The sequence below is a fragment of the Condylostylus longicornis genome, unplaced genomic scaffold (assembly GCF_029603195.1).
Source record: "Condylostylus longicornis isolate FDR11 unplaced genomic scaffold, ASM2960319v2 ptg000226l, whole genome shotgun sequence".
In the NCBI taxonomy this organism is placed as follows: Eukaryota; Metazoa; Arthropoda; class Insecta; order Diptera; family Dolichopodidae; genus Condylostylus; species Condylostylus longicornis.
The window spans coordinates 341,460-368,024 of record NW_026578193.1 but is presented as its reverse complement, the minus strand read 5'-3'; the positions used below and the strand labels follow the sequence as shown (position 1 = coordinate 368,024).

The 26,565-nt window shown below is 26.6% G+C and overlaps 1 protein-coding gene and 1 long non-coding RNA gene across 2 annotated transcripts in view; one reads left to right on the top strand and one right to left on the bottom strand.

The window, feature by feature from the left end:
• Positions 1 to 23,476, bottom strand: part of LOC129616492 (sushi, von Willebrand factor type A, EGF and pentraxin domain-containing protein 1) — a 44,686-nt gene extending 21,210 nt beyond the window's left edge. The window contains exon 1 of the mRNA XM_055532143.1: positions 23,003 to 23,476. Coding sequence (XP_055388118.1) covers positions 23,003 to 23,363 — 361 coding nt within the window. The 5' untranslated portion in view covers positions 23,364 to 23,476. The remainder of the gene's footprint in view (positions 1 to 23,002) is intronic.
• LOC129616493 (uncharacterized) lies at positions 6,849 to 7,864 on the top strand. The gene is made up of 3 exons (XR_008697556.1): positions 6,849 to 6,957; positions 7,057 to 7,224; positions 7,515 to 7,864. It is a non-coding gene; the product is annotated as an uncharacterized LOC129616493 (long non-coding RNA).
• Positions 23,477 to 26,565: the final 3,089 nt, after the last annotated feature.

Below are 26,565 nucleotides of genomic sequence, written 5' to 3'. Positions count from 1 at the left end.
AAAGGCGATTAAACTCAAATTCCAATCTTAAGGAAGAATATTCGAAATTTTTGGAAGAGTATTTAAGGTTAGATTACATGGAACTTGTTCCCAAACATGATGAAAGGCTTGTCAAATACTATCTTCCTGTGATGGCAGTTGTGCTACAACATCTGGGCTTTCATTAAATGATATCCTTATGATTGGTCCTCCAGTTCAAGAAGACTTATATTCAATTCTACTCAGATTTCGATTTTACAAGTATGGCTTAAAAGCTGATATTTGCAAGATGTATAGGCAGTTTTTACTGGATGAAAGTGACGCATATTACCAATGTATACTCTGGCGAAATAACTCTTCAGAAGAAATTCAAACGTTCAAGCTTAAAACTGTTACTTATGGTACTTCTGCAGCTTCTTATTTAGCTACTAAATCTTTGGTTCATTTGGCAACTCTTAATGCAGAGATGTATCCAAAAGGAACACAGAAAATACTGAAAGACATGTACGTAGATGATTTGATAAGTGGTGCAGATTCTTTTGAAGAAATGTCTAACATAAAAGGCGAAGTTGAAACTATATTAGCCTCAGCAGATATACAACTAAAAAAATGGTACTCAAACAACAAGCGTTTCCTCGACAGTATTCCTGAATCCGAAAAAGAAAATCTTCTAATTATAAATGGTTCATCAATTATAAAAACATTAGGAATATGCTGGCAACCAGCGACAGATCAGTTTAGATTTTGCATAGATTCGCAACTTTTCCGACAAACCAAAATTACCAAACGTTCTGTGCTATCTGATTTATCAAGACTTTTCGATCCCATCGGGCTAATAAATCCTGTTGTCGTCAGATCAAAGATATTTCTGCAAAGACTTTGGCTTCTAAAATTGGACTGGGATGAGTCTATTCCAATAGAATTGCACACCGAATGGGAAAATTTCCGAAAGGGATTGCATCTTCTCGACCAACTATCAGTACCTCGTTTTGTTAAGTACAACAAAACCGCACAAGTCGAGTTACACGGTTTTTGCGATGCAAGCTCCAAGGCATATGGGTGTTGTATATATCTTAGATGTATTGATCCTGATGGTACAATGCATGTAAATTTGTTAACTGCTAAGTCAAAAATTGCTCCAATAAAGACTGAATCGATTCCTCGTCTCGAGCTGTGTGCTGCACTTCTTTTGTCTAATTTAATAAACAAAGTAAATCAAATAATAGGCGTTGGAATCAATGAAATATTTTTATGGTCTGATTCTGAGATTGTGTTGTCATGGATTTCAGCACATCCTTCTACATGGACTGTTTTTGTTGTCAATAGAGTCTCGCAAATCCAACAATTAACAGAAAATTATAAATGGTTGCATGTCAACACTAAGGCGAATGCAGCTGACATTTTGTCAAGAGGTTCAAATGTATCAGAATTAATAAATTCAACTTGGTTCATTGGTCCAGACTTCCTGAGAAAAACCAACGATTATTGGCCTATGCAAAAGGTTAAAAGTGTTCAATCTACAACTTTAGAAAAGCGAGCTACACACAACTCATTCACAAGTCAAAAATGTGATAATTATCTACATGATACCATATCAAAATTTAGTAATTATAATAAAATTATAAACATCTTTGCATACATTTTCAGATTTTCGAAAAATTGCAAAAGTACAAAAACTTCTCGTAATATTGGTGTACTATCTCGTAATGAGCGAAATTATGCCCTCTTAAAAATAATTGAAATTATTCAAAATATTCATTTTTCCTCGGAAATAAATAACTTGCACAATAATAAAGAAATTCCTTCGAAAAGCATATTAAAAAACTTTAATCCATTTTTAGAAAAAGAAGATTCTGTGACCCTCTTAAAAGTAGGAGGATGACTTAGCAATGCAAATATTACCCACTCAGCCAAACACCCAATATTCTTGCCAAATGATGAACATTTTGTGAAAATTTTAATATCGCATTTTCATGTTCAAAATCTGCATGCTGGACCTCAAGCTCTCTTAGCAACTCTGCGTCAGCGATTTTGGATTACGAATGGTCGAGCAATTGTGTCAAAAATCGTTCAAAAATGCATACGCTGTTTCAAATTCAGACCGAAGTTGGCAGAACAAATTATGGGTAACCTACCTAAGTACCGAGTCGAATTAAATCTAGCTTTTTTGGTCAGCGGAGTCGATTTTTGTGGACCTGTTATGATTTCACCAGGTGGACCTTTAAACGCATTACCAGAACCATTGCGTAACGAAGACGTCAACATAACATCTTTAAAACGTTTTCATCGTATTGCATTTCTACAACAAAAATTCTGGTCTCGTTGGTCTAAGGAATATCTAACCACACTTCAACGCAGGAATAAATGGTCCTCTCAAGCAAGTAATTTAACAATGGGTACACTGGTTTTGATTGGCGATGACAACTTACCTCCACAACATTGGGCAATTGGCAAAATTGTAAGGTTGTATCCTGGCTCTGATAATAATGTGCGAGTTGTCGATGTTCAATGCCGTAACAAAATCTTTAGGCGACAAATACATACATTAGCACCACTTCCACTGGCTGATTGAAAGTTTCTTTCCCAGGAACTTTCAAAGGCGCCGGCATGTTAATACTTGATTTAGCAATAATTATTTTGTTATAATTTTTTTGGATTGATTTCGACAGTTCATTGTAACTTTACATTTTTTCTAATATATTCTAATACTGTTTAACTCATTTTAATAAATTTATATGTAAGATTGTATGTGTATACATGTATGTAAATTTGTAATTTTCGAATTTCTTATTTTCTCTTGCATTTTTTTCTTACTGTATTATAAATTCTCTTAAACTTAATTTTACTGTTTTTTGAATTAACATTAGCAATGTCTTAAATTCTAAAATTTTTCATTCGCAAAAACACTGTCGAATCGATCGAACATAAAATTGGTGGTATTAAATATAATTAGTTGTCGAATTATAATTCATTTTTTTATTTTATTTGTATAAGTAATTTTCCGTGTCCTATTTTCAAAAAATTATTATAAGCTTAGAAACACCCTGGCTAAATTAAGCCAGAGTCAAAACAGTAAGAGCTAGAAGATATGTAAAAATTTTTCATATGTAAAAATTTAAATATATAATTTTTAAATTTAATTCCAATATTATATTTTTATAGTATATGTATAGTTTTGGTTAAAATGATTCGTAATAAACTCAACAAAAATAACTAGTTAGTAAATAAAATAATTTTAATTGGCAATTATATGTACATTTACATATTCCGCACTTTTAAATTCTTAAATGATTTCATTAAGTTTATATGTCTTGTAAGTATGCATAAATATCTGTATGTGTATTTCAAATTTAATTTTGAATTTACAAACTGAATTGCTATTTTATTAAAATTGTAAATTTGAAAATTAATTTATAAAATATGTTCCATTTCTTTAAGTTAGATATGCATTTACTTTACTCAATAAGTAATCTGTATAAGCTGCGTGAGTTGTATTTATATAAGCATACACGCATATGCTTATATAAATATATGAATATATGTATATATAAGTATATTTATATATGCTTATATACTAATTTGTATATATACTTATTCATCTTGGGTATGTGACAAAAACGAATTAACTAATAACTGAAAAAATAATACTGTAATGCAGTTAAACTGATTTTGACAAATGTCTGATATAAATATAATTATGTGTATATATTTATGTTTTATACATGATATATGTAATGTAGATATATAATGTAAAAAATATACATATATATGTATATATATATATATATATATATATATAAATATACATATTTATATAAATATAGATATATATAGTATTAAATTAATTTATCAATGCAAGTACGTTTAAATAATAATATTTAAAACTTTAATTAAACAAATAAAAATTTAAAATTAAAAAAAAAAATTAGGTTTTTTAATTTTAAATTTGTTGTCAAACCACTCGAATAAAGTTTTCATTGAGTTCATTGCGTTTCTCTTACTTTGCTTAAAAGGCTTTCAAAGGAAGTGCAGTTATCATTGGGCCAGTTTTTTACAATTTATATATATAGATTTAATGTATCTTGTATAATTTATATAATGGATTTAATGTATGTGAATGAACATGAACATATTTGACAGTTTTTATTCGAGTGTGACGAATAATTTTTCATAATTAACTAAACGTTAATTCTAGATACGTACATTCAAATGTGAATGTAAAATTTATTGCTTCAAACACAAACCCCCTAACTCGAAATAAAACAAAAATGAGTTATGCATATAATTCAATTTTTCATTTCTCGTTCTGTATTCTCACAAAATATGGTTATGCTACGATTATTATAGCCGAAGTTATTGCGAATTTATATATCACCTAAGTTGAAACGTGTAGCAAATAGTAGTTATGTGCAAAGGCAATAATTGTCTAAATATAGTTAAGAGCAGAAAACATCTTATTTATGTTTTTTTAAAATCTTATTGCCAATCAAATTTAGTGAAAAATTTGTTAATATAAGTATAATAATTTATACAGCTGTCTATTGCAAAATTAATTTGATAGTCGTGTTAATCATTATCACTGTATTACAAGTAAAGAAGTTATTTGAAAATAATTCTATTATTGTTCTTTAAAAAAGTTTCGTACATTATAAGCTTATAATGTTTAAGGAAATAAATTTTAACCACAAATTGTTCTTATAAAAGTACATTATTAGAAAGTTAGAAGAATTACTTAGGTATTCTAATCGCTATTAAGGTGTCTAGTACATATGATATTATTATCAGAGTATATATTTCCAAATTCTAACTTTTCAATAACAATTACAATCAGTATAAAATTCTACTCGTAGTTTCAAATTGAAATCTCTCCATTAAGTAAAAGGGAAATTTTATATGAAAAATTATTTGATATAATTTTGAAATTCCCCTTTAAAGTATTGTAAAATTTATTCCCATATACTTACATATACGAGTATACAAAAAATTAACCAGAACTAAACTTGAAACCCATATTTTGTACAATTGTAATAAAAGAATCGGAAATTTTGAACTTTTTGAACTATTTTTGTTTTTTTTATAATACTTAAGTAAAAAAATTATTAAAAAAATTTTCATGATTTCAAGTAAACGCAAAAATATTAGAAATGAAGATATATCTTTAAAAGTGCGTTTCTCTGGTGATCAGGTGATGTTTTTTATATAAAAGTATAAATCAAATTCGTAGCATTAATTAAAATTTTTATTAAAGTATGAATTACTTTAATAATATTTATAAAAGTATTCATCAATTAATAAAACATTTTATTAATATTATGAAATGTTTTATTAATTTCTAGCGTGACAAGTGAAAATATTTATTTGTAATATTTATGAATTGTTTATTAATTAATAACTCTTTTTATTAATATTACGAAAAAGTTTATTCATTTCTAACGGGAGTTGCAAAATTGTCTCTTTTCTTGAATAATTTGGTTTAGTTTTACTTTGTCTTTGAAAAGTGGTGTTTGTAAGTGAAGTGATCTAAGTTTTTTTGTTTCAAATAACAATATAAGAAGTTTTGAAATATAATTAATAATAAAATAATTAGAGATATAATTCATTTTTAAGAAGTATAATTAAAATTTTTATTTAGTTTCGTAAAACAATAAGTTTAATAAAGAAAATTTTTAAATTAACCCTGGTTAAACTCTGGAAACTTCTCTGGTAAGTACAGTTTTCTAGAAAAAATTATATTTGATATTATATGTATTTCTTTTGCTAATAAATTTTATCTCGTTTACAAATAATTTTTTTTTCGATTAAATAATAATTTACCAGTAATTTTTATAACAATGACTTGTTTCAAATATAACAAGATATATTTGTTCTTCAACTAAAATTCTTATTCACGTTATAGATGAATGGAAGGTTATTCCTTTCAAGCTTTTCAAGGTTTAGATATAGTTTTAAACGACATATAAACAGAAATTATCAGCAAAATATCACTAAATTTGTTAATGGGATCACTCTTAAATTAAAGCATCATATGTTGACGCATTATCCAATCATTTTTAAAAAATCAGGACCACTTAGAAACTTTTGGTATTTTAAATATGAAGCAAAACATAAATTCTTTTAAAATTTACCGTCATGCAATCACCTCAAGGAAAAATATATGTGTAACATTGGCAAAAAAGTATCACTTAACTTAGAAAACTCTTTTTTTATCACAGCCTGAATAGAATTCGAGCAATTTTTGTTATTATGAAGTTAAGGAATATTCAAGCAGTTACTGCAACATAATCAGCAACATTTTTAAAGTACCTGTAGAAGATATGAAATGCTTTCGTGTCGTTACATATGATGGAATTAATTATAAATTCGGTTTTATGTTGTAAAATTTAGTTTCGGTGTTGTTATTTTGTCAAAAACTTATTGCTGTTGAGTATATGCCAAATGTGTTAGCTTATAGTATTTTAGATAAAATACTTGGAGAATGTTTAACTATATCTGTTGAAGAACTAGTTGGACCGCCTTTGAATTCAATGAAAATATGTGACTGGAAGAGTGTGCTTCGTATCAAAGAATATTATTATGTAAATTTAAGAAATTAAACTATGCAGTTTGCTTTCAGTTTACTCACCTTATATTTAAAAACAAAAAGTAAAAACTACAAGTATGATTATACATTCGTTATGTATATAACTTATATAACGAATAAAAAGATTTTCATAATCCTGCAGTATTGTAAAAACTTAATTGATTGATTTCTTATTTTAGCATATTTATTGATTAAAGTCAAAACTAAAATGGACAAAGACTCTTAAATAAAAGTTACGGATTCCATTACTGTCAACAAACAGATATCATCTTCAGCAACTGATAGCATTGCAAAAATCGCTTATGTTCTTGTAGACGTGCCATCAAAGGAACCCAGAATCAAGGACTGGCGACAAGGAAGGAGACAAGAAAGAGGGAAACCGGAAGATAATATTATAAGTAATTTATTTTTTTAATTTAGTTTTTAAAATTTTCTCTTTAATTTTATATTAAGTAACATTAAATAATAATCATATAATGTCACATATATACTTTTAGAACAAAAACTTATATCGATGTTTTAAAAGCAATTAAATTATATCACCTTGAAACCTGATGAAAGATTATCCAATTGTAATTATTCAAGTTTTATTCGAACATAACTTGAAAAAATGGAGACGTTCAACAGGAGCAGAAAAAAGGACTAATTGTTTAAAGGAAAGTGAGGTGAATATAATTAGATATAAACTTTGACGGATTGATATTTTTTTATGCACATTTCATGTACAAATAGGTTAATGTTACATATGCAAAGTATTATGCACAATGTGTATATTATTCTGTATAAATATATAATATTATAATTGTATATAACTGTATATAATTTATAACTAATTATATACACATATTTTGTATATGAAAATATTCACATTTCTCAAAATTGTTTAATTTTAGCATTTGTATATTATCATTTCTTAGATGTGCTTGTAACTAACAATTTTTTTTTAATTTTTTAGACAGTAAAAGTGCTGCGTTATTATGGTGTCTTCATGCTTATTTAATCCCAATTAAGGGAAATGTTAACTTAAGCCAGTCCGGAAAAAAAGTAAAAACAAAATATACTACAAAAGATTTTTTAAAATGCTTTTCTATTTATTGGAAAATCCGTTGGTGAAGTAGAGGACAAACTTCCCTTCTTAAAAGAAAAGTCTTTGAATGTTCAACTTTTCATAATTGGAATTGGTGAAAACGTTATGTCTCTCCGAGAAATTTTTGTATATTTCGATGACATAGAATATTATTTGAAAAATTTTGTTAGAGATACTGACATTACTTTTAAGATATTTTATTTATTAAACTTAGAATATTCTGCAATAATATTAAAAATAAAAATTAATTTTCGAGAAACCAAATTTTAATGTAAGAGCTAGAAGATACATATGTAAAAATTTAAAATGTCAAATTTAAAATTCAAAATTTTCAAATTAAATTACAACTTTTTAAATTCCAATATTATATTTTTATAGTATATATATTGTTTTGGTTAAAAGGATTCGTAATAAACTCAACAAAAATAACTAGTTAATAAATAAAATAGTTTTAATTGGCAATTTAATGTATATTTACATATTCTGCACTTTTAAATTCTTAAATGATTTCATTAAGTTTATGTGTCTTGTAAGTATGCATACATATCTGTATGTGTATTTCAAATTTGATTTTGGATTTTAAAACTGAATTGCTATTTTATTAAAATTGTAAATTTGAAAATTCATTTATAAAATATGTTCCATTTCTTTAAGTTACTTATATAATTTACTCAATAAGTAATCTGTATAAGCTGCGTGAGTTGTATTTTATGCATATGTTTTCATTTGTATATAAATACATACAATACACACATGCATATGTTTATATAAATATATGAATATATGTTTATATAAGTATATTAATATAAGCTTATATACTTATTCATCTTGGGTATGTGACAATAATGAATTAACTAATAACTGAAAAAATAATATTGTAATGCAGATAAACTGATTAAAATTTTAAAAGTAATATAGGTTGACACATTTCAACAATTTTAATTATCTCATTTCGGTTATTTATACGTTACTTATAAAATTGTTTCAAATAATTTCTGTTAGTTTTTAAGTTATTAAAAATAAATATGTATGTACCTACTTCCAATAAATTTTTTTTAAATAATTATTTTAAAACTATTTCAAACATGTTATATTGAGTGCTTCAAAAATTTTGCTGTGCTCTTTTTTCATATTTTATTAGCAGGTAAACAAGAGTAATCTATTTATAAAATGTCCCTGCATGTGTATGTATGACTTATCTTAATTCTAAACGGAAAGAATATTACATAAAGAACAAAAATTTTAAAATACCTGTTATTTTACAGTCGGAATTTTTGAGTCATTTGGTAAAATACCATTTATTTCAAAAATAAAAAAATATTCAAATCCGGTCATAAAAATATATGATTGTTTTTTCCAAACATTTTAAATATTTTTTTTTCTTAGGTAATTGATATAAATGATAGTAAGTTTTTAATATTTTTTCAAATAAAAATAGAGGTAAAATTTTGAAGTTTATATAAAATTTGTATTTAACAAATAGTATTTGATTGTATTTTCGATATTATTTTCTAATTCCCTCTTCAAATTTTTTCTTTACTATGTATTCATATCAATATTTAATAATTATCTTTCATTAATTATACTTTCAACTTGACAATACAGTTACTTCCAATATCTTGAGTTAGCTTATCCTATTAAAAAAAAGGCTGTTCAATTAAAAACAATGAAATGCTTTCAGTAACATATAAAACGTTGAAGGCGAAGGTTGTGCTTGTTGTTTTTCCGCTTTTTTTAAAATTTTAAAATAATTATCAATGAAAATATTAATATATTTTTTTGATTTTTCAAATATATTTTCTAAATTTTACCTGCTTTATGATAAGTGTGAATTTATTTTAATATTTCTTCCCAAAAAATAGCCACTTCGATTTAAAAAAACCCCTATAAAATAAGGTCGTGCTTTCAAGTTTCCCTCTGAGTATTGGGACTTGTTAGATATAAAGACATTAAATACACAAATAAAATAATGAAGCGACTATACAGCCGCAGCGAAAAACAGTTTGATTGTTTTTTATTCTATTTTTTAAGAGCTTTTTACCATTTAAATAGTATTCCGTGTTAAAAATATATCATTTTTCTCACTTGATATTGTTGTTACAGTAGGGGAAGTAAAATTGAAAAGAAGAAAAAAATCTCGTGAAAAGAGAAAAAGAATTTGCTTATTTCTCATTTCTTCTCATGCAAAATTTCTTATATTTTTTTTATTTTGAAATAAGTAGTCTAATTACCAAAGTTTATTCTTTTTTTTGTTTTCAATAGTATTTATTATTTTGAGACGAAATTATAAGAGAGATTTTAATGTTTCATTCAGTTGGCGTGATACCATTGCAAAAATTTTTTTATAAAATGCAAAAGAAAGAGAGTCAGAAAGTCAATCAGTAAAATATGATCCGATACGAAATTTTCAATTTAAAAAAGGTTTTAATTTTTTATTACTAATACGTATATTATATACATATGTTCGAAACATTTTTTTTTTTATTTTTTAAAAATTAATATTTAAAAATTTTTTCATTTCCTATTTTTTTTTTTTTTGAAAGTAAAAACATTTTCAAACAATATATTTAATTTTTTATTTCTTAAAAAAAATAAATATTTTTGAGTACTCATATTTTTTATTTAAAAAAAAAAGAAAAAATACAAAACAAAACTTAAAATCCATAAGTTCTATGTTCTATTTACTGAAATGCCATATTCAACCCTTATTATTTAATTAATTTTAATACAGCTTAAAACTTAGTTTTTCAAAACAGCTTACAGCTTAAATATCCAATATTCATTATTTTAAAAATATGGATACCTATTTTTACCGACCGTATTGTGCAAACAATAGGTAGGTTATGTGATGGCAACAAATTTTGCATATCGAGTTTTCGGTGGGAACGTACTTCTCCATAGTAGGGAAGTGTAAATAAACTATTTTTAGCAACCTGTCGGTCTGTCGGTCTGCCGGTCTGTCGGTCTGTCCGTCTGTCGGTCTGTGTGTGAACGCGTGTAACTCAAGTTCGGCTGAACCGATTTTGATGAAATTTTATATGTAAGTTTGTTTCCACCATGGCACGGATCGATCAACTTTTGGTATATATCAGGCCTCGGGAACTGCACTTTTTAGCGGGCCTGTTTTACATTTTTGAACATTTTGAAGAAAATATTCAACCGATTTACTTGAAATTTTATATATAAGCTCTGCTCGATCATACGCAAAAATTCGTAACTTTTGGAAGAAATCAGGCATCAGCAACTGGGCGTTTACTACAGGCCAAATATACATTTTTGTGTATATAAAGAGAAATAATCAACCGATTTCATTGAAATTTAATATATGAATTCCCCGTATTAAAACAATGAACATGTAAATTTTTTGGAAAGATCAGGCATCGGCAACTAGACGTTTACTACGGGACAAACATACACTTTTGTGTATATAAAGAGAAATAATCAACCGATTTCATTGAAATTTAATATATGAATTCCTCATATTAAAGCAATGAACATATAACTTTATTGGAAAGATCAGGGCTCGAGAACTGATTTGCGGGCCGATTTTACATTTTTCACCATATCCACAGAACAAATTGATGGAATTTCTTGAAATTTGATATTTGAGTTCTGGTTGTTACCGAAACTAACTGGCGAGCATTTCAGGGAATTCGGGTAGCACAAAGCGAAACTCTACTAAGAGCCAAATTTACATTTTCCTAAGTATGTTAACTACAAGCTTACTAATGTCCTAAAAATTGGAAAGAAGTATTTAACAGACATTTTTATAATGTTCTGTAACACTTTCATTTAACTAGACAATACACAATGCGGACGGTTATGTGCTGATCACATCAGATTTTTTAATAAACTTTCATCAGCTTGTGAAATTCTGAGTTTATAAAATGAGATCTCATTTACATTTTTTAAATACGTCTCATAAAGAGAAATACTATATTGTAAAAATATTGATTTTGTCCACTAAAATAAACTCTAAAAAAAAAAAAAAAACAGCTTTATGTTCACTAGATCAAAAAAAATATTTCTTATGCATTTTAACTTCTACAGCGAAATTTATAAGCGAATTAAAACGATGTTGCAAAACAGAACTCTTTTTATTTTCTTCTTTTGTATACTAATGAGAGAACGCTTTATCGCTTTAAAATAATTTAAAAAATCATGTAAAGAAAACAAAAAAATCGCTGCAAAAATTTCGCAGATTACTTCTTTTTGTTTTTCGTTTATATTTGGTTTGTGTAAGAAGTCTATATGACAAAATATGTTTACTTTAAATGAGAAGCTATATCATATGATGTGTTTTCTGTTTTTTATTTTGCGGTGAAATCCATATTTTTACGATAAAGTATTTTTCTTTATGAGATGTTTTAAAAAACTATGAATGAGATCTCATTTAACGAAAAGTTTCAAACGCTGATTAAAATCGTTAATTGCATTTATAAACTCGTTTATTAATTTCCAAAAATGCCAATTTTATTTTTATGATTTTTTTCATTGGGCCAACGAATTATTAATTACTTAATGAACGCAGTTTATTAAAGTATAAACTGCATTAATTGTCGGAATTAACGCGTTCATCGGCTGAAAATAATGTATATTTCATTAAATTTACCACCATTTTAATTAATATTATTAACTTTTTTTTTCAGTGTAGAAAGGCTAGAGATTTGGGATAAAAGGCATTAGATAGGGTTTTGCGAGTAGGGTCCCAACGGAATATTCCGTAAAGTTGAAAAAAGTATTCCTTTGAAAAATTTTATTAACGAAATAATTTTAGTCAAATAAACGAAAATACTTACGCTTTAACGAAATTAGTTATTTAATTTTGATTATTTCTTATGATATTGGCGCCACAAATATTGAAATCTCTTTTTAGTTTCAAACACGTTAGCTAGAACATGAAACCTTTGTAATTAATATTATACTTACCGTTAGTAATTTTAATTAACAAGAAAATTGCATCTAACAAAAAAGATTTAATTATCACTAAAACTACCAATCCGTCAAAATGACGGAATTTAATATTTTACACATAAATTTTATTGTTATTATGTAAATATTTTTTTTTAAATTGATAATGACTTTTAATATGAAACTAAGGTACTCAAATGTTAACTATCCTCTTGTTTATAAAACCGTTAATTCTGAGGAAACGCCTTATGTATACTTATACATACCAACCCGTCAAAATGACGGAATGAATAATTTTGTTGTTATATTTATAAAAACTGGCCAAATTTGCAGTTGCTTGAATGAAAAAAAGTAAAACTTCTCATTGAATAAATATTTTATTTATATATTCCGGGAAATCCCCATAAATATTCCGGGAAATCGCCATAAATATAGAATAAAATACTGTTAGGTAATATATTTATTTAGTTGATGCGTTTTAGTTGTATAATCAAAAAAATATGAAAATATCATATTTGTGGTAAAAAAAATGGGGACCTCCTTTGTTCGAAAGTACAATGAGTAGAAACAGGTCCAGGGAAATTTTGCGTTTCATTCGATTTGATAAAAAATGAAAGAAGTAATCGTTTACAAGTAGATAAATTTGAACTAGTTTCCGAAACATAGAATGCATTTATCAATAATAGTCAAAACTGCTACAAACCGGGTTCTTTTCTTACTCTAGATTAGCAACTTTTTATCCAAGGTAAGATGTAGGTTTACGCAATACATGCCAAATAAACCTTCTAAATTTGGGATAAAGTTTTGGTTGGTAACCGATGCTGAAAATAGATATACACTAAATGGTTTTCCATACCTAGAATTACGAATATCATCAACACCTATACATGAATATGTGGTTCTGAAGCTTGTTGAACCTTATTTACGTTGCGGAAGAAGTATAACTACTGACAATTTTTTTACCAGTATTCCAATGACAAAAAAACTTTTATCTAAAAAACAACATTAGTTGGAAATCTGCGAAGTAATAAAAAAGAATTACCACAAATAGCAAAAGTAAAAAAAGACAACATGGCTCGGTATGAAACAATACTATTAAAGTCTGATAATATAGTTCTCACTATTTACAAATCAAAGCCAAAAATTAAAAACTTTTACCAGAAACTGTGGAATTCTATAGCAAAACTAAGTTCGGAGTAGATGTTGTTCACCAAATGGCTCGGAAGTACAGTGTAAAAGCAAGTTCCCGTAGATGGCCATTGCAAGTCGTCTATAGTATTTTAGATTTGGCAGGAATAAACGCCTGGAGCTTATATAAGGATATTACTGGCGAAAATATAACGAGAAAACAATTTTTATGCCAATTATGTAAAGAAATTATTTGTAATTATTTGTAAGAAATGTGCTACATAAATCCTTTTTATTTATTTACTATATATTATATAACTGAATTTGTACCTTTTTTATTTTAAATTACAATAAAATAGAAGTTTATTTATTCACAATTCTTTTATTAATTTCAATATCCGTCAAATTAACGGTTTGGTACAACTAGGTATACATAAAATGTTGGTAGTTCCAGTGTTATTTTTGATAATAATAAGTAACAATTGGCATAATTTATAATAGAAAGCTGTTAATGAAGCTTCTTCCTTAGATTAAGTAAAAACCTTCTATTTCTAACGAAATATTTTATTAGCTTTAAAATGCTTAAGTAATAATTGTAATAATTGTAATAATGCTTAGTAATAATTTTTTTCGTTCTCTGATTGATTTGGGTTATTATATTAAATTAAAATTAGTTGGTTATGTTCATATGTTGTGTTTTACGCATTGTAAAATTCATTTATAAATAAAAACTAATGGATTTCTATAATTTGTACAAACTATTTCTATCCATAGATTTCTATTTGTACAAATTACTAAATAATTACATAAATTGTAAATTGCGACAAGAAGAATCTTAAAATAAAAATTTATGTAACTCGGTTCTTATATAATGCCAAATTTTATTTTTCTGTTAGAGAATTCAACCAGTAGAACATTTTATTTGAAATTACATATAAAATAATTTGATTTAGTACTTATAGAAATTCATAATTTGCGCTAGAATGTACATATATCTGAGAAAAATCAAAATGTAATCTTTCCTACTATCTTTCATATATTCATGTAGAATAGCACATCAACTTTGCCCATGATGTTAAATTAATTAATCTCTAAAATTTAAGACAGAATTTAAAAATAAGATTTTGCCAAACTCTTTTTACTTATAAGTGCTGATTTGAAAACTGAAATAAGTAATCCGAAAAACAAATAACATAAAAACCAAAGTACAAATAAAGATTATATCTTGAATAAAGAAAGGCATACAAATGTTAGCAAAATATTTTTAGGGAAAACAAAATTTAAACTGTTCAACATTGCTAGCAAATCCAATAATTTTCAAATATATTACTCTTATACCCGGGATTTCTAAAATATTATGTACTTCTAATTCAAATTTCGTTTCCAAGTATGCATTTTGTATTACTATTATTATCTACATTTTGTATTATAACTACATACTTATTGTTAATATTGCCCTTTAATTAAAGTGCTAATCAGTTCTAACAATAAGAAGTTATTTTTAAGAGTTGTCAGTATTTTTATGATCATTTTAGTGGCAATGAATAAATAAATTAACAATTTAATAATGTTTATTTTCGGTTTATTTTGTGTTCCACTTTTCTTATTACTCTTAAGTACATTAAGTTACATATTGCGACAATGCATATGAAACTAAAAAAAAATAAAAAATACATAAATATCGCGTGATCCGAGAAACCGTTATATTTTAAAGAATTTATTATATTGTTTTGACTAGAAATTTTGTTGTCTTATCAAGATTTCACCGTTTTTGCGATAAGTATTAAAGGAAAAAGGTTTCGTTAAATTTAACGAACTATTCTCTTTATGTAAAAATAATTCAGTAAAACAAATAACTTTGAATGACATTTCAAATACTGTTTCTTGTAAAATATTTTTTATTGCAATTCGTGAAAAGTTAAAACCGGTATTCTTAGTTTTTGGTAAGAAAAAACCGGATTAAAGTTTAAGTTACGAAGAATTGGTTGAAAAGTTTTAAATTTAATAAAAAGTTAATTTGAATATAAAATTAGGTAGCTATTGCGTTTAATTTAAGTTTAAAGTATATTTTGTGTTCTAGTTTTATATGTACACATATTTTGTCGCGAGTGCATCTATTTTGAAAAAAAATATACCAATATAGCTGAATTAAAAGGCAAAAGCATATTCCCATTCCTTTCCTTGCAATTTAATGATTTGCAGAAGGTTTTAGTTAGAATGATGCAATCCAAAAAGACCACAGAAGAAGAAAGCTATTCATCGATTCCTCAAGGTACCGAAAGCCATATTGAGGATACAATTTTATATAAAACTTTGAATGAAATTTCCCCGATGTTTCTTTTGATGTATATAAATTCTGTATAGGTAACTTTTTTCTTCAAAATCAGTTTTGTTACAGATTAAAAATATTTTTTTTTATTTTTTTAGAAAAAAATGTCAAAGCTAGACATACATATAAAATAAAAGCAATAGATGTAACAAGTTTAATTCCTGAAGACAAACTTGGTATGAGAATTGAATTTATTCAAAAACTCCAAGAGTGGAACGAAAAGCTCTATGCCAAATTGTGCATGCGGTAGTATTTGTATTACTCAAACTAAAGTATGTGCCATATCCTCCGCTTCCACAAAATCAGTGACTTCATCAATTTTGAATGATATAACCTCTACTTTAAGTGTTGATTTCACTAAAACGTCAAAACAACCTTCGTTATCTAAACAATACGTAAGAAGTTTATAGTTTCTTTGAAATATTCATAATATGTACTTATTTTAAGTTACAATTGTAATATTTTTTTTCTAATGTTTTGTTTATAATTTTAGGTTTTATGTGAAATGATTCCGGATTTTGAAACAATCAAAACTAAAGCAAAAACTGATCTTTTAACTGAATGCAACGGAAATTCTATTTCCAGAGCAATAATAGATCATTTTGAGAAGAAAAACCAACTATCTTTGCTACGTCCCGGTGTATTATCAGATATAGCACAACAAATAGAAGAAAATTTTCCTGGTGAAAGCGAGGTATTGGCTAAAAATGCTGAAGATTTAAAAACATTTTTTGTATTTATAACAACACTTTTGCTTTGTTTTAGCAAGCATGATATTTTAAAGAGAAAGGAAAATAAGGATCTGGAAAGCTTTATAATAAATTATACAATGTAAAAAGAAAATTGTATGAGCCTTTAGAAAATCAGGACGAAAGCCTAATAACCTGTGTTACAAAAGAAAAAACAGAAAGTCGTACAATATTTTCTTTCACTTTTTAAAATTCGCTTGTTAAAATTATGTTAATAATTTCTTATTGTAGATATGGAAGCCGAAGAAATTAAAAGTTGGTTGAAATATAATTTAGAAAAAAAAGATTCGATTATTCATAAATGGAAGCTTACTACTTTATATAGGAAGAAGGATTTTATGAAATACATCGAAGACTCAAATATTAGTAATATTTTAAATCAGTGGCCAGCATTAAAACTTCCTGAAGGATATAAACTGGTAATTAACAATGTATAATTTTTGATTTGCGAGTAAAAGTACCTTATGCAGAAGCTGAAAAAAAGTTTTATTTGAATTGGGAAAGTTTTAAAAATTATATTCCTCTCAAATATAAAAGTGAATTTGAAAAAAATACTGCAATTTTAGAGAACTTGGAATTTGTGATGAATAAAATTCGTGAAAAGAAAAATGTTAGTATGCGTACAATTATTATACATTTGTTAAATAAGTAATTTTAAAATATAATTTTTTGTCTTATTACAGCAATTAAACAATCATATTTAATTTATTTGTTGCATTATGTGCTGAAACCGACAGTTATAAAAAGCTCTATAAGAATAAATATTATTCATATATTGATAACATAGCGTATGAATTTAACAGCTTTATTAAAGCGTTTAATACTCTTTTCAAATCTTTTCACGTATTTAACATTCAATATCCAAAAGAATGTGAAAATGTTTGGATTTTTATACAAACTTTGCTTTTCGAAATAAATTTGGAACGGGATAAAAAAATCCAAATAATGTATCCATAAAAAATCCATCAAAACCAATTAAGTTCTTGGTACACATTTGAAAACTTTTGTTCTTGCTTATTTAAAAAAGTTCCTTTTTTAAAATATTTATTTGTTAGTGCTTTTGAATCTTAATTTTGTAACTAGTTTACTGAAAAATAATATTTCATTATAGATTATAGTTACTATTTAAAGATAATGTGAATATATTTTATGTTAAAAGAAATAAAAAATGAACCATTTGGTTGAGTATTTAATAAAAATATTAAAAAATTCCAAAACAGTTTTTTTCTACTATTTGTACAAATTTTTTCCTTTATTAGAATTCAATTTTGCAACAGACAAAGTAAGCATCTTTAATTTTGTTAAATTTTAAAAGTGTTAAAGGATTTCTTCCTTTGATTTTGTTAAAATAAACGAAAATGACAGTCAAAAATCAAATTTTGCCGTTTTTGGTTGATATATGCTTTGCAACGGACGTATTTAAAGGAGTGAAACTTACATTGTTTTCACCAGATTCAACTAAATTTTTTTAATGGAACGTTTTTTCTTAAGAAAATCAACGGAGTATATTTTAACTGGTAGCGTTCCTTCAAAAATTACATACTTTTTATTTTGAGTGTATAATTAATACCTTTCAAAATAGAATTATATTTAGAAATTTACGGAGTTACGCAAGGTCAAATAATAATAACTTTGATAAATCAGTTGGTAATGCATAATTTCATAAAGACGTGGCATATTTTGTTCTGGTATTTAATTACTGAAAGCATATGATTTAATTGCTTAAATCATATTCTTAAACAAGGCATTAAAACATATTCTTACCTACTTTAATTCTTATTAATCTTAACCCTATGCAACCAGTGATTTATTTAAAATTTTAAAATAAAAATCCTTTGCTAAGCATTGCCAAAATTATTTTCTACTTTTTAAAGTACATTCTATTATTTCTTCCTAGTTCATTAAAATGAAGATTTTGTCTATTTTCATTTAAAATTTTCTATAAAAGAATACTGAAACCAAATAATTTTTTAGTTCTAATCAATGAAAGTTTTCTGAGCAACATAATGTGTATCAAAAAGTCAAATTCCAAGTCGAAAGTTTAACTATAATTTAATTAAATAAATTTTAGAGTTTTCCCGCATTTTCTTTTGAACCGCTATAATATTAACCAGTCAGACAACACATTTGACAAAATTGAGAACAAGAATAAGCTGATGCACTAAAAAAAATATTGTAAGATTTTAAGTAGGAATTTAAGTTTGAAATTGAATAATAATTATAAGATAATAATCATAAAGTTTTAAACTCGATTATAAAAATAAAATAAATCGAGTATAACAAAATTGTTATGAAATGCTTTACAAATTTTTAACGGACGAGTTTACCTAAAGTAGTGAATTAGGGTTGATCAATTTGCAGCAAAAAATTGTATGGGGCTAATTGACGAGTTTTATCTAAAACAAGAAAAAATAGAGTTGACTGTATCAACTCTGTGACACCCGTACGTATTTGTTGTATATGTGAATATATATGTCCTAGCTAACTATGGGACAGACTGACCTTTAGTTGCCATATTATCTTATTAATTTATGCAAAACTTCAGTACTGCGTTTTCAATATTTTCTAAGATATGACCCAACTACTATTGAAGTTATATGGCAGCTACCAGGAAGGCCCAAGCAATTTCAACACATTGACCCTACTAACATAAATTTCAATACTTACTACAGCTTTTATAGTTTCTGAGATATAGCTAAACAAAGATTTTGAAGTTGTGTGGGGCAAGCAATTACAATTACTTTTATCAAACATATTAGCCCTACTAATATATTCAGTTGTATGAAATCTCAATACCAAAGCTCTCAAAGTTTCTAAGTTATAGTCAAATAAATTTTAAAGTGGTATGGCAGCCACCCGAACCAGTATCCCTATCATATCCAATTTAAATAGGGTTCTGGCAAGTGAAAATTTTGGCGAACTTAGCTCAATAAATTTTTTGAGTTATCGTTTGGACGGACGGACAGTCAAAGCTAAATCGACTCAAAATTCGACGTTCATCAAAAGCCTATATCGCAGAACATTATTTCTTAACGTTACAAACGGTAAGGCAAATTTAGTACACCCTCCCAACATACATTGGTACGGGTATAATTATGGATTAAATCAATTTGATTGTAACACCAAAAATAAAGAGCAGTCAATCGCCAGTAAAAGAAACTTCCGATGGTATCTCTATGTCGAATGGTTCCGGAGTTATAAGTATTTATTTACACGTAGGAAAATCCAATACCTTTTTTTTCAACAAACTTTAGCTCGAAAACGTGTATAACTGCACCCATCCGTATAATTTTTTGCTTGAAATTGGTCAAAGACTCAACCCTAAAATTATTTGCCACCTTATGTGAAACACCTTGTACATGTGAGTATATAAGTATACTTATAAGTGAGAGACATATCACATCATTAAAAAGTTTATGTCAAATAAGTATACAGTTTTTAAATTTGAAGAAACAAAAAAGTCAATTTAGTTGGTTGCCAATGAGAATTTGTCTATTTTCGAAAATTGTATATTTTGTCCTGAATAGTATATCATTTATTGATTATAATATTTTTATTTCTATTACTTATATAATTTTCTATTTTATTGATTTCTGACATTTATGATGTTATGATGTTACCGTTAATATACACGGAAATTCTTCAACTTCGAAGTGTCACTATTTCTTATCATCCTGGTTCTATTAGTAATACTATGTTATCAAAGATACATTAAAGTGGAATAATACCCAAACGCATGTATGTGTATATCAATAAGAAATTACTTAGAATGTCAATCCTAATCCACATAATTATGTAATTTTGCATCATAGCGACATCATTTTTTTACAAAATTGCCTAATAAATTAAAAAAAAAAATAAAAAAATATCAGATTTTGCAACATTTTATCATAAAAAAATTTGATGTGGTCAGCACATAACCGACCGCATTGTGTATTGTCTAGTTAAATGAAAGTGTTACAGAATATTATAAAAATGTCTGTTAAATATTTCTTCCCAATTTTTTGGACATTAGTAAGCTTATAGTTAACATACCTAGAAAAATGTAAATTTGTCTCTTAGTAGGGTTTCGCTTTGTGCTACCCGAATTCCCTGAAATGCTTGCCAGTCGGTTTTGGTAACAACCAGAACTCAAATAAGATTCTCAAAATTCAAGAAATTCCATCAATTCGTTCCGTAGATATGGTGAAAAATGTAAAATCGGTCCGCAGATCAGTTTTCGAGCCCTGATCTTTTCAAAAAAATTTACATGTTCATTGTTTTAATACGAGGAATCCAAATATTAAATTTCAATGAAATCGGTTGATTATTTCTCTTTATATACACAAAAATCTATATTTGGCCCGTAGTAAACGTCCAGTTGCTGATGCCTGATTTGTTCCAAAAGCTAGGAATTTTCGCGGACGGTCAAGCAAAGCTCACATATGAAATTTCAAGTAAATCGGTTGAATATTTTCTTCAAAATGGTGAAAAATGTAAAATCGGCCCGCAAATCAGTTTTCGAACCCTGATCATTCCAAAAAATTTATATGTATATTGTTTTAATACGAGGAATTCATATATTAAATTTCAATGAAATCGGTTGATTATTTCTCTTCATATACACAAAAATGTATATTTGGCTCGTAGTAAACGTCTAGTTACCGATGCCTGATTTCTTCCAAAACATAGGAATTTTCGCGGACGGTCGAGCTGAGCTTATATATAAAATTTCAAGTAAATCGGATGAATATTTTCTTCAAAATGTTCAAAAATGTAAAACAGGCCCGCTAAAAAGTGCAGTTCCCGAGGCCTGATATATACCAAAAGTTGATCAATCCGTGCCATGGTGGAAATAAACTTACATATAAAATTTCATCAAAATCGGTTCAGCCGAACTTGAGATACACGCGTGGACACACAGACCGACAAACCGACAGGTTGCTAAAAATAGTTTATTTACACTTCCCTACTATGGAGAAGTACGTTCCCACCGAAAACTTGATATGCAAAATTTGTTGCCATCACATCACCTACCTATTGTTTACACAATACGGTCGGTAAAAAGTTTAAATATATGTACATAATAGGTCTGTCTGGGATAAAACTTGAAAAACTTTAAAAAGAGAAACAATGACAAAATTTCTCGCAAGAAAAAAAATTCTCATTAAAAAAATATAAACCAGGCGGAAAACTTGAAAAAAATTTTAAAAACTATAAATATGTGATAAACGTCAAATTTTAAAGTATTTATCAAACATATGTTTAAACAAATATTTTTGGTTATGCCAAAAACCGAAAATTTTAATTTTGGATTAAAAAAGTGTGAAACTTAGAAAAATCCATTTGTGAACTCATTTTGGTTATTTTATTTTATTTTTAACTGCAAAGTTTTGGTAAAAAAGTTATTGTTGATGAAAATTTTTTTTCAAAAATAAATTTTACTGTACAAAACTTGAAAAAACTTTAGACATTGAGACAATGAGAATGTCGTCATTTTCTCTCATTTTTGTTCAAAAAGTATTATCCCAGATGCATGCAAAAACTTTATAAAGTTTTTAAAAGTATGGTTTTTAAAAATTTTCTTATACTGGATAGACTTACGTAATATTATAAAATGCTGCAAAACTTTACAAAAAGGCAGCAAAAATATGTATTTATATTTGAAACTAGAGTGGAGGAGGTCTAGAGTTATTTGAATTGTCAAAAACAAAGTTATAAATTATATAATCACATAAGAATATTAATATTTCAATTAATACTACAGATTATAATAACCAGAGGTCTAAAAATAGCTAAAAAAAATCGCTTTCAACTTGCACTAATTTAAAATAACAATTAGATTTAAAATTAAATGGTATTATTCTATTCATTAAAAAATTAATAATTAATAGATAATAAAGCATGACATATTATTTCTATATGTAACCAGTTCGTAAAATAGAAGTTTCCTTCCCGTATAGTTTATTTTAAATTGGTGGAACTTAAAATATGAAACTTTTTGGGCCACAGTGTATTAGACTTCCTAAGTAAATGTTGTTTTTTAAAATGGAATTTAAGCAAAAAATTTGAATTGTTAGTTTTATTTACTGCATTAATGAATATTAACTCAAATCTTTTGTTTTAAAGTATTAAAACTAGTCAATTGAAAGACATAAGTTTTCTCTCTATACACACATATCGTATACATTAAATATTAAAAAAACTAGTATAAAATGACTGTTTTGAGCCATTATTCATTAAATGAAACTTTCACTTACCTTGACTATTTACTAATGAAAAAAATAATAAAAAATTAGTAATAAATAAAACTGCACGAATATTATAATGAAATTTAAAATTTTCTAAATGATTTTTCATCATTTCATGTAAAATAAAAATATTTTTACAAATATCACAATATTTGAATTTTATTTCTTTTGTTTCATTATTTTTCAAAAATAGTTTTGTTCTTAATCTTTTTTTAATAGTAAAATGGATTTTATTGAATTTCTCTTCGTTGTCTTTTAAAAGCTTATTATATTTTCTTTCTGTTTTAAAGTTACCACAAAACCTAATATAATTTTGTAAATTATATAGAAACACACTTTTGCAGAACTCCCGTGTAAAATTTATATTCATTTTTCATTATTATTTAAGATATATTTTGTTTTATTTTTTTATTGTGGTTATAAAATATTATTTTTAATATAAACTCATTTTATTTAACTAATTATATACATTTATTTCACTAGGTTTTCTTAAAATGTACTACATATGTATATGCTATTTTGAAAATATATAGTGCACACGTACTTCAGTAGCTTTCAAGACTAAATTTATTGTAAAACTGGTTTATCTCTTATCTTATACGTTTACAAAAACTAGCATTTTTCTGGTTATTCCCAAAAGAGGAAAAATTGAGTAGTTGCTTGCTTATATCCGTACGAATGGATGTTTAAATAGTATAAAAAATTTAAAACTCCGTTTGTAATGTAAACATATGTATATATTATTGTGTTTTTGTGGTTGTGTGGGCTCTTTCAATAATTGTCACACAACTCCAAGAATAATTTGGTCGCACTTGGAAGCTATAAAGCCTGCAGTATCCAAATTTAACATAAATAATTTAAGTAATAGGACCACTATGGTGAAAAAATTTTCTCGTGGTTATATAAAGTTTCGCAATTGCTGCAATTAAGCTCAAAAATAATTAGGGAATGTGCAGAAAAAGCTAAAACGTTAGTTTTTCATGAACTAGTTTTCTTAAACTACTGAACTAGTTTTCTTAATAGGTTGCGGTGGCATAAGTATTTGCTATAGCTGTGAAATAAACCAACACCAAAAATTTTAAAGCCTACGGTTTCTTAATTTCATTAACACATTTTTAATAGCAAGAGTAATATTTTGTACTAAAATATTAACACAAGTTATAAGAGAACTTTTATTAGTTATCATATAAGTAGGTCTAAGAAAATATTTGCACGGGTATCGCAGAGATGACATGATCAAATATATCTTTTTTGTTTTTTATTATTGTATATTTCTTGAACTCAACATTAAACAAAATATGCATATATTTAAAGTTTTAGTAGAGTGTAGATTTTGTTAAGAGAGCTAAAAACCTTTTTTATTTTTTCGAGAGAAAAATTTGAGCGGTGTTAGTTTATTATTGTGAACTCATTACAATATTAACATTTAATGTAACACTACTACTGAGCGTAAAAGAAGTAAGCAACATAACTACGAAAGAATTAGTTACAAAAAATTAATAAGAAAAAAGTGACAGCTTGATATTTAAATTTTAAACTAATTTCATATTTACACAATTACATAGACGTATTGATTGACCTATTAATCTGTTTTGCAATCCGTATATTCATTTATAAAATAGGAATTCACAGAGGCACTGATCTAGTCTTCAGATTGGGAAAACTTTTGTTATTTTAGTTTTGGACAAACTAAATTTTACTTCTAGGTCACCTATAAGGTGGATTTACTTATCAACGGTAGGAAGATTTTACTCCAAATATAATAAGTATATCGTAAATAAACATTTTAAATTTAGCATTAAAAGTCATTTGAGCTAAATATGGAATAATAATTATTGAGTTAAATATATGAATTTTTTTGTCGTTAGTTTATAATATAATTTAGTTGAGTACATTTAAGTTAATTATAAATAAATGATTACTGATGTAATACAATGATCAAAAAAAGTTACAATATTAATAACACAGGTACGTGTATAAGTATTAGTAATTCACGTCTTGTCTCAGATGGATTTAAAATTAATGTTTAAAATTAAAATATTTTGTGAAAAAAAAAAACGTATTTCTCATATCAGTCTTACTAAAATATAAATCAAAAATTCAAAAATCAAAAAAAAAACTGAAAAGAAAAAAAATTAAAAATATCAAGGTCGTTTGAGGTTTAAATAGATCAATTCATTTTTAAAACACAAAATAGTTCATTAATTAACATAAATATAAATACACATTAAACGAAAACGGGGAATATAAAATAAAATCAAATCGGGAGCTAGAAGAACTAATTGATGGCAAAAATATCGTTTAGTATATTAAGGGACACAGACTAAGATAGGCAGGACACATATCTCGAATGCCAGGACGTCAAGCGCAGAAAAGAATCCTAGATGCAAGACCATACACACACAAGTACAAGAGGCAGACCTACATCTTAATGGCTCGATTCTATAAAAAATAATTGTAGAAGAATTGGTTCCATGATTGGAGAGAATCTGCTCAGAACTGTGAAGTCTGGCGGAAAATTGTGAACGAGTTCAAGGCTCACCCTGAGCTGTAGAACCAAAAGATGATGATGAAATACACATACATATATCTTTAAATTTTCATTACTTTTAAATCCGTTCTTTACGTAATATTTTCAATATATTAAAATCCGTTCTTTACCTAATATAATACTTTGTAAGATACCTTTTACACATCAGAATACGTAGATCTGTATTCGAAATCTGACACTAAATTAAATATAATTGGAAAAACTAGCAATCGATTATCATCAGATTTTTCTCAAATTTTTCGTTTTCCTGACGACTTTTTTTTTAGAAAGGAATTCTGCATTAAAGCCTAGCTGGAAAAAATCGTTTGTTTCGTGGTGCAGTTCCCGAGGCCTGATATATCCCAAAAGTTGATCAATCCGTCATGGTAAGGTAGTGTAAATAAACTATTTTTAGCAACCGATTTTGATGAAATTATGTAGCAATTGCGAACTGAGCTGCTAAAAAAATTTAAGTTGGTGATTTTTGGAAGAGGAAACAATTACGGGACGCTTTTTCTTTGCGTCATTTTCGGTTCTACATATGTCCTTTAGCCGTTCTTAAAATGCAGTTTTCGATAATCGAAACATTTTTTTTAATCTGCGAATTAAATTTAATTTAGCTTTTTCGCTTTTAAATTTTATTATACCAGTTTAAACCAAGCTATTTAAAAACAATTTATGATAAAAGTTTCCAAAGAAAAATGGAATTTATTCATCCAGAATTCAGCAGAGTGTACCTTAAGAAGTTCTTTTGAACTGCGTTCAATCTATTATATAGTTTGCAGAAAGGGGATTATTATGGCAAGATTATTATGGCGTACAGGTTGTGTAACACAACGAAGCTTAATTCTTAATGAACTCTAAATGAATAAAGGCCAACTGATCAGGACATTATAGTGTTACCTAAAAGTTAAAGTATCGCCAAATAAAATACCTAGATCTTTAATACAGCCAACTCTGCCAAGTTTATCTTTATTCAAGAAATAGCCTCTGGTTACAGATAAGGATCGACGATAGTGCAGTTTAGAATGGAGTATTTACA